This window comes from Strongylocentrotus purpuratus, unplaced genomic scaffold (genome assembly GCF_000002235.5).
Source record: "Strongylocentrotus purpuratus isolate Spur 01 unplaced genomic scaffold, Spur_5.0 spur5_scaffold_14, whole genome shotgun sequence".
Taxonomy (NCBI): Eukaryota; Metazoa; Echinodermata; class Echinoidea; order Camarodonta; family Strongylocentrotidae; genus Strongylocentrotus; species Strongylocentrotus purpuratus.
The window spans coordinates 15,632,463-15,642,522 of record NW_022145599.1 but is presented as its reverse complement, the minus strand read 5'-3'; the positions used below and the strand labels follow the sequence as shown (position 1 = coordinate 15,642,522).

Below are 10,060 nucleotides of genomic sequence, written 5' to 3'. Positions count from 1 at the left end.
ATTTTAAATGATTTTGAGACGCTTCCATTGATATTACAGTCACATTGGATGCCGTTCTGGATGAACTATAACCGATTTTTTTTTTCCTTCTCCAAAATATTAAAAATACCTCTCTGTTTTCCATTTTAGTAATCCAGCTGTTAAGTTTCCATTATGCCTAAATTTGTATTGTCCTACCTAAAAGATTGTCTATCATAAGACTCTAGAAAAGGTGTTTGCTGTATTTTGGATAAAAAACAATTAGAGTCTTTCTCCGCTTTTTCTGAAACCTTTGTTAAAATGTTTCTTTATGTTTGTCTGGTTCGGCCACCAAAATGACAAAAGCCAACTCAAGCCTCGGTCACAAATACCGTTACGGGCTGCTACAAACGCCATACGAAATATTTTCAAACCATTTCGTAAGATCTTCTTAAGAAGGCCATACAAAACCACCGTTCGTAAGTTCGCAGACTGGTCGATGGACTTGTCCAAGATTTTTTTTCAACCTCGTACGAAGCCCTCTATTTGTAAGGCGGCAGTATTAACGTCGTACTAACATCGTAAAGACCACGCAAGATCTTTGTACATTTCGTAGGGTCGAGAGACAATTCTAAAAGCCTCAAATTCTTACGATGATCGTAAGAACACCTAAAGTTGTTCACAGAGGGCTCTTATGGCGTTTGTAAGAACGACTTACTAACGGAGATTCGTATGTCCTTCGTATGAATGTCTGGCGTCTGTAAAATGTGCGAACACAATTTTTGCAATATATGCAGCGCAACCCGACAAAATATACAAAAAATCGTACGAATGACTTCAGAATGCCGTCAGTTTCACGTACGACCATATTCCGAGAACTACAACTCGTAAGATGGCCGTAGGTCTGACGTAAGGACTCAAGGCATTCTTACTAGGAAAAAAATTAAACGGTGTTCGTACAAACTCCGTAAGAAGAACGTAATAAATTATGCACCATCTACGAATCTGTACAAACTCTGGAATTCATACGCACAGGGAGATTCGTACGAATGTTTGTGAGCGTAGCTTTACACATTTGATGTTGAAAAAAATCAGCAACAAAAATCTCTATAGGAAATAGCGAATGGCAATCATCAAGCTTTAAGAAAATATGCATGATTAAATTTCATCCCAATTTATAAAAATTATAACCGTGCATGCATTGATGTTTGATATATAAAATTATATCCCTCATGTATAGTTTTTTGCATTCGATCGTACAGAGTACGAAAAAGGGATAGTTTCAATATAAATTTGAGAGCGTGAGAAAATTTACTATTTGGCGTGGTATAGTACATTCTGGAATCCATTTTTTCCCGATCACCGATATTTCTGCGATCGATATCTGAACTTTTTCAATTTTTGGAGTGCAACGAGCGCGCAAGCTAAATCTCCGGCTTGAAGTTTCTTCAGCCGGTATGGTGTGCATAACCATCAAAAGAGTTCCGGCACGGCGTGCGCGTAGGATAGCGGATATTGAGAAAAGCAGCTGGAAAACATAGTTCGACAAATTGGCTGCCGACTATCCCCGTATTCTGTTGTAAGTTAACGAAGAAAATGACAGCAAAAACACGAAGAAACATATCAGGTACGGACTTTCTGGGATTCGGGATTTTTATAAGGAAATAAAAGCCGATTTTGGTGATGATCTTGTGGCCAACGAAGCCGTAGAGTAGATATCCTTCTCTTGCAGTTCTACGCTGAAGCGCGGAATCAAAACGGTGAATACTATAGCAAGAAAAAATGTGCATGCTTTGTTTCTTCAATAGTGAGATGCTCACGAGGGATATAAAACAAATATACAATGTCTTCTCTTAGCTCTAGCAAACTATGAGCATTCAGAGGCATAAATAGTACCTTTTCCTCGAGGCAAATTTATATCAAATTTTCCCTCGGGAAAGTTACTATTTAAGGCCCGGTCACACAGCCTTTCGCGTCTGTATCGCGGGTAAAATTTCGCGATTTTTTTTTTGCCCGCGGTTGCCCGTGGTGGAAAATGTGCAAAATTGGCTTACCCGCGGTTTACCCGTGGTATGCCCGCGGAACAGACGCCGGCGACTGTTCCGCGTCCTTATCGCGGGTGAAGCGCGGCGGTACCGCGGCCTACCACGCTTACACGCGGTACACACGCTAATGCACGTGATAACAACGCGGTACAGACGCGGAACAAACGTGCTATGACCGTGCTCCACCCGCGATTACCGGCTAAAATTTCGCGTTCAATTCCGCGTGTAACCACGTCTTAACCGCGGCCGTAGCACGTCCTAGCACGTTCGTTCCGCGTCTGTACCGCGTCTTTACCGCGTGTGTACCACGTGTACCACGTGTACCGCCCGCGATTACCCGCGGTCTAAATTTTTGGGCAGCCCAAAACTTTTTCGCGCGGCTAACCGCGTGTGAATTTCTTACCGCGTGTAACGACGGGTAAAGTACGGCTGTATCGCGTCTTTATCGCGACCTCAAAGCGTCCAACAGCGTCTGCTTCACGGGCAGAAATTTTTGGCCGTGATTCGGCCGCGATACGCCCGTGGAGGGCTGTGTGACCGGGCCTTTATACCTCTTTGTGACTGCTTGTGAGGCTGAACAATTACAATGACTTAGGTTTTTGTACGGGAGTGTCAGTTTCGTCTCCAATGCGTTTAATCATTCGCTGTACCTTCACTCCGTGAAAACTGTACATGATAAAGCATAACAGGAATGCATAATAAGTATGTGTTCATGAATCTAAGTTTCACAATATTATAGCATTCTACTGAATCAAAGGCATTGTCTGAATTCAGTTTCTAACTCCTTTTCATGTTTGCTTGTAAATCTTATATAATAATAGGGTGATCACAATGCCTGTGCACACAGTCTGCCCCATGCACACACACACACACACACACACAACAGCAGTCAGTTGGTAGAAAAAGCAATGTTTGTAAATTTATTTTAAACAAAAACCAAACAATATTTATTTATTTTTATTTCACATATATTTCAAGCATACCTTTAACTACAATTCTGTATAGTTTCATTGTTATAGGCATGTGGGAAATATGTTAAATTATTTAATTAGAATATTGTCTTTTCAGCCATGTGTGACATGGCCCGCTGATCGCCCATTGACTCGCATTGTTATTCTGCGTGGTGAAAATGCACCTCAATGTATAAAACTCCCCTACAAAAAATGCAATATCCTCATGTGTTTCACTCATTATAGTCAGTATAGTACTGATATAGTCTTTATAACTGTTTCATTGTTAATGTATTTATGCTAGTTGACGATGTACTTGTTGCTACTGTTCCTGAATGAAATGTTTTGTTATGCAAGTGGAAAGAAATAAATACATCTTGAATCTTGAATCATTGAATCAAATTGTTGTTTACACTCAAGGTAGCCACAACTGTACTGGGATCACCAAACTTTTTGTTACTCTGAAATTCAGTCCCTGTGGAATGTTATGGCCTGTTAAAGGGTTTCTCGGAAAATCGTCATAAATCCTCAAATCTGACATTTTTTATAATACAAATATACTGTAATGTAGCTGAAAGTCTGCAAATTTTTATAATATAATTGGTTTTTCTAAATAATTTGCAAAACATATGAGGAAATAGCTGTGACGGTGATCCAAGTAATTTCCATCGGCATATTTTATTGGCATTGCAAAAATATTTGGAATTTAAGGTTAATATTTGGTGTAAATATGATCTATGAATAAATGATTTAAAAAATGCGCCCAAAATAAACGGTTTGACTTTCCTAATTTGCATAATGAGTGCGCGAATACATATTTTGCTGAAATGACCTAATTTGCATATTTGATGAATATTCATGATTTTTTAATATTCCAAATGAAATATATTTCCATACCTGTCTGATATACATAGGTTTCACTGATGTATCATGTTCGGTTTTGATTTGATTACATATGTGCATATTAATTAGGCGGACTTAGTTATTTTCACAACTTTTTCATATCTGCAGATTCGCAAAAATGGCAAAAATGACTTATTTTGTTGGTTTCTGTTTTCAAAACGTTAATATATGGAAACGTTTGCCTGTATTTGTCTCATAAAAGAATTTGACCCGACAAACTGACTCCCACACGGTGTTGAGTGCTCAGGGGTCACAGGCCACTGGCTTCATCGGGCAAGTAGTTCCATTATGTGAATGGGTAAATTAACTATTACAAAATGAGGGGACACATAACATTGTACAATAGGGACACACATTGTTTTTATTTTGCAGAACATACTCTTTTATTGACTTACTTATTGCATAAAACTATAAAACCAAAATGCATTTTGTATTCTATTAATTGGAGTACAAAGAATAATAACAGGTGAATGAAATGCATTAAACACCACAAACACCTGGGGAGCAAGCATTCATAAATTTGAATACATATAGTTGATAAACGACTCCGATGAAACTATAAAACCAAAATGAAATTTGCGTTCTGGCAATTGGAGTACAAAGAATGATAACAGGTGAATAAAATGCTTCAACAGCAACACAAACACCTGAGAAGCTAGGAAGCATCCATAAATTTGAATAATTTAGTTGATCAACGACTCCGCATGTGGACGTTTGTTGGAGCAGAAAGCAGTGGATTCTTAACAACACGAACCCATTTAACAGAATGTCGGAACGTAAATTAAATTTGGCGCGGTTGGAAAATGCATCTTTCTACCCTGCGACTTTAATGGTACGATCCAGTAAATTAAAACAGTAAAATGGCTCTTATTTTAAAATTACTCATTAAATAAAACCCCAAACTTCAGTGATATTAGAAAAAATATATTTTATCTTACTAATAATTAAAAAAGATGTATAAACATTGTGAAAGTGTCGCATTTTACGATGAAAGACACCGATTTAGCGAAGATGACGTTCTTAGTGCACTTGCATCAGGGAATTCAAGGTCAAAAGGTCAATTCAGACGCTGATAAGTTATTGGTCGAGCCTTTTTGTTTCCTTTATTCCAACAAAAATTACGAATCAATCAAAACAAGTTTAATACCAGAAGAAAGCTAGCGATTAGTATTTTCATTAACCGCTTGCCCCAAAGTCGCTTGACTACAGTGAAACGAGTGAGAGCTTGCGAGAGTGGCCAAAGTGTGATTGAAACTCGGTATTTGCTCTTCTCCAACGCAAAAAGAGACGACATTGTGCTGGATAAATGTATTTTTTCCGACGAAAGTACAGAAAATTTGCATATGGTCTTTTTATATTATACTTTATGAAATGTTACCCGAGTGACTTCCGGGCGCCCCAATGCTAGAAAGAAACGCACATTTTAGAAAACTTGCATCAGGGAATTCAAGGTCAAAAGGTCAATTCAGACGCTGATAAGTTATTGGTCGAGCCTTTTTGTTTCCGTTATTCCGACACAAATTACGAATCAATCAAAACAAGTTTAATTCCAGAAGAAAGCTAGCGATTAGCATTTTCATTAACCGCTTGCCCCACAGTCGCTTGTCCACAGTGAAACGAGTGAAAACATGATCATTGCAAATCAGCCAACAACAGGGGTGGTATTCTGAACATTGTTGTAAGTTTTGTGTTATCTTTTGTTGTATCTCCCAGAGATAACACATCGCTAATATTGTTGTAAGTTGGTATTCTGAACATCATTTTATCCCTGTGTTATCTCTTGAAGGACCGCCTCTATCTTATCTTTGACCACTGTTGACACGCCCATGTGTATGGACCCTACCAATCAAAATCTGTTTGATATAAGCATGATAAGTAGGTCAACCAATAGGAATACTTTATGCCATATCTGAGGATGCGCCTAGCGCATACTAATCTCGGGCGTAATTTGAGCGCGCGTCATCATAAATGCGCTGTGCATGTGGCATGTGGATCATGAAGACAAATAACGCTTTCACCATATTTGTTAAGCTAGATGAGAGCATCAAAATCGTCATATCCTAGCATGTAATTTCTTAGAAAGTTCTCATCTGTGATGTTTCCGGTCAACACACAATCTTCTTCTAACTCGTCTATTGGCACACAGTTGGTTCTGGGCAAGAAATATTGCCGCCATTATATCACCACGAAAGATACAACAACCCCCTACCTGTTGTAAGTATTTTTGTAAATACCATGCAAGATAAGATAAGATAAAAGATACAACAATTTTTAGAATACCAATTATCTTGTCTTTCGTGCGCATATGTAAATGAGGATTTAGCGCCATTTTATTACTAATAAGCACAATTACAAGCGCACCAAAGTTTGAACGCAGGCGCGACCAAAGAGGTGAGAGAAAAGAAACAACGAAAGGTACAACAAAAGTTTCAACAATGTTCAGAGTACCAACTTTATCTTATCTCCAAAGATACAACAATATTAGAGATAACACAGGGTTCAGAATACGGCCCCAGGTGGCGCCAAACCAGTTTCTGACCTTCAAACAAGAAAAACTTTAAATAAGAACTGTCAAAATAATCTTTGACCAAACGCCCTCTGTACTTCTATTATTGCAATATCAAGCTAAACCAATACATACTAAATGACTAAATGACTTTAACTGGCAAATACAAAATTACAACTTTCACATGGCTCCTTTAAATTAGATACTAATTTACCAAACAGTACGAGTTTTAAAATGAACTTTTTTCATTACCGAACTATAATGTGCCTTTAAGTTCCTGTTAAGCGGAATACGTACTATAATCATGAAGTGGATTATTTACGTCATCCACTATTATACCATTCCAAATATAATGCATAACTTGTAAAACTTTGTCACTATACTACCATTACAATAAGTATATGCAATTCTATCTAAATACCTTCAAAGTACCTAGCAAGGTATAAAAACATCAATATACATGCGATAATTTTATGAACTTTACAATATCAGTCAAATGATCAATTTATAGCATGGAACTCAAAATTGTCCAAAAATGATTGCCTAAATCATTGCTAACAAACAGTTTCTGCAGAAAGAGTCTGATATTTTAAACGATCCAAAAAAAAAACAACCCATTTTTCAGCCAATTTTGCGGCATTCCCCTGGTGCCATAAATTGAACATGCTTGTTCACTTAACATGTTGTGCGTAGAGAATTCCCAAAAGAATAATTGCCTTTTGTTTCTTACTAGCGACTCTGACTTTAGACTTAACCAATAATACTCGACTAGTCTTGCTTCGGTCCTTTACTACAAATTTGTTACTAGACTTAGTTTCAGACTTTACAAAATAAATTTGTCTTCTTCAAAAATCAAATTGTCCATCAAATTAAGAACATAAAGTTAGTCTTGCTTTTAGACCCTATGAATAAATGTTCTTCTCTGTTCTAGTCTTTTACTCAGACCCTAAATTCAATATAATTAGTCTTTAAGTTCATAAATGTCTAGATTATGACTTTCTGCCATAAACAAAAGCTCCATAAACCTCCAGTTCAAAAGAGGTTACTTAAATTAGTTCCAAATCTCATTATTTAACTGTCAAAATGTAAATTCCCTTGTTTGTTGCTATTAATGTTCTTGGCTCCTTGGCTGGGAATTACACTTGGTCTTCTTGTGGTACTAGTAGAACCAAGTTGTGAATTGGGCGGTCAAGGTAATAGACAGTGGAAAGGTTCGCTTTCCCGGTCTATTCAGTTCTGGATCACCCGCTGCAATCTCCACCTTGCGGACATGACCATCGTCAGGCGCGAACACTTGAGCGATTCTTCCCAGCGGCCACGAGTTTCTAGGAATGTTATCGTTCTTCATTAGCACGATGTCGTCTACTTTCATTTTGTGTTGTGGCTTCGTCGTTTTCTGCTATGACTGTAGTTGGCTCAGGAATTCTTTCCTCCATCGAGACCAGAACTTGTTGGCTAGGTGTTGTACTCTTCTCCATCGTTTCTTGGCGTACACATCTTCTCGTGGAAAGTTACCTGGCGGCGGTAATATCACCCTTGATTTCTGTGTCAACAGGTGATTTGGAGTTAGCGGTTCTAGATGAGTCGGCTCATCAAATGAACCCTCTGCTCGCTTTAATCGTCCTCCAACCCGTAAAACACCCCTTTCATTCACAAAGGGGTCTAGTTTATACAGATGACTGGCCCCTTTCATGCTCCATTTGTAGTCTCTGGTGTGTTTTGTTCCTGGTGTTCTTGAGATGGGTGTATCTTGCAGTCTCTGCATCTCCTCTGGAAAGGAATTTTCTTAAACCCACCTCAAGATGTCATTTTGGGCTTGATTCAAATCTTCCACACACAGTAGTTTGGTGGCAGACTTTGAATGCTGTTTGCATCTCTATCTCAGTTCGGCTTTGAATCTCCCACAGTTTGCTACCGCTCTCTTTGCTTGATACCAGGAAGAAAACCTTTTCAGTCGCTTCAAGTAAAACGTAGTGACTACAGACGTGGCAGACACACCCGATTTCTTCACATCTGGGTCGTCTTCAGGTACATCATAACTTTTCCCCATCACTAGTGTAGTGTGCACTAACCCGTCGATGCCCTGCAGTCTGAGGTAAGTGCAGTTTCCGTATCTTATGGTGCTGGCATCAGAAAAGTGATGAAGTTGTGCAGATTTCACTTCCTTGAATTTCACTGGCTTGTAGCATCTGGGAATCGACACATTTTGAAGACGAATGACATCTTGCCTATATTTTTCACCATCTTATTTTCATCTCGTCTGTCAGTGGATCATCCCAGTCAGCACCTTCTCTGCACAATTCCTGAACAATATGTCTGCCTCTCAATGTCACTGGGGCAATGAGTCCACGAGGGTTGTAGAGTGACAGGACTATTGAAAGCACTCCTCTTCTGGTGCATGGCTTGTCAGCAAATGAGATGCAAAGGTTGAAGAGATCCGATTATATGCACCTGTGCGGCCCAAGGGCTCGTTCAATCGGCAGCTCATCATGCAGTAGATTGAGTTCTTTCACACTCTTGGCTCGATCTTCCATAGGCACTGCCTGCATTACTTTTCTTGAGTTGGAAACAATATTGTGCAGGTGCAGTTTTCCTTCCTTGCAGAGCACTCTAGTCTGTATGACCAAGTCGACTGCCTCTGCTGATTTGGGAACAGAGAGCAAACCATGGACAATATAGAAGTCACTGTGTACGAAGTTTGTTGCAGCTTCTACATACTTGTCTTTGTGGGCAGTTGCAGTTTTCTTTAGCCCATAATTCGCGCACACTGGTGATGAGGCGGCCCCAAACAAGTATACCTTCATTCTATAGTGATGAACGGGTTGCTGGTAATCGCCATCGGACCACCACACATCACACATGAAGGCTAACTTTTCCATCCAGAATCTGCACAAGACACCAGCCAGTGCATTTGTCATTTCCGGTCCTGTCATCAAATGTTCGTTCAACGATTCTCCTTTATACTGAACACTACAGTCAAAGACGACTCTCAGTTTTTTCGGTTGTTGAACGCCGTGATGTGGAATGTACCAAACTTTCGTCTTAAGCCTTGTAGCCTCATCTTGGCTTGGAACAGATTGTTTGGCATCAACGGTTCCTCCATCATGAATGGTACTGGAATTTCGTAGTGCCCATTATCCGCAACATGGATGCCATCTTCCATTACTCTCAGAAACTTTTCATCATGCCGCGGATATGGCCTCTCATTCGTGTCTGCATTAAAACCTGCTTCCATTAGTTTCACGATGTGGCTCGGGGTGATTTCTTCCTTTGACTGTGAGAACACTGCATCGGACTTCTGATGTTTGTTGACATCATGTAATTCAGTGGGCATTTCGCAGCCCAGAATCCTTTGACTAGGTCCTATTGTATCCTCTGCACTGCCTTGATAATTGGAGTCCACTGTCCTGAAAGGTCCGTCTTCGTTGTTGGTGGCAGCTGGCAGTCCGTTGTCAACCCTTTCGTTGCACCTGTCTTGATCAAAGGCAGTGGAGGAGGCCTTTGAGGCCACATCACCGCCTAAGAGAACCAATGTCTCCATGGCTTCTTTCATCAAGCCGGAATGCTCTTCCTCCATCGCTTCCAGCTTGTCCTCGCTGTTGTCCTCTTTTGACAAGGCAGCTGTGACTTCTGCCAGCGTTTCCTGAGCTGCGATGGCCTTCTCGAATGCTTGTTGGGTGCCGTTTCGACCATCTCTA

General features: G+C 39.8%; 1 protein-coding gene across 1 annotated transcript; it reads right to left on the bottom strand.

Annotated features, from left to right (window-relative positions):
- Positions 1–8,803: 8,803 nt before the first annotated feature.
- Positions 8,804–9,280, bottom strand: LOC100893319. The gene has a single exon (XM_003727535.1). It carries the CDS (start codon positions 9,278–9,280, stop codon positions 8,804–8,806), a length of 477 nt encoding a protein of 158 aa, XP_003727583.1.
- Positions 9,281–10,060: the final 780 nt, after the last annotated feature.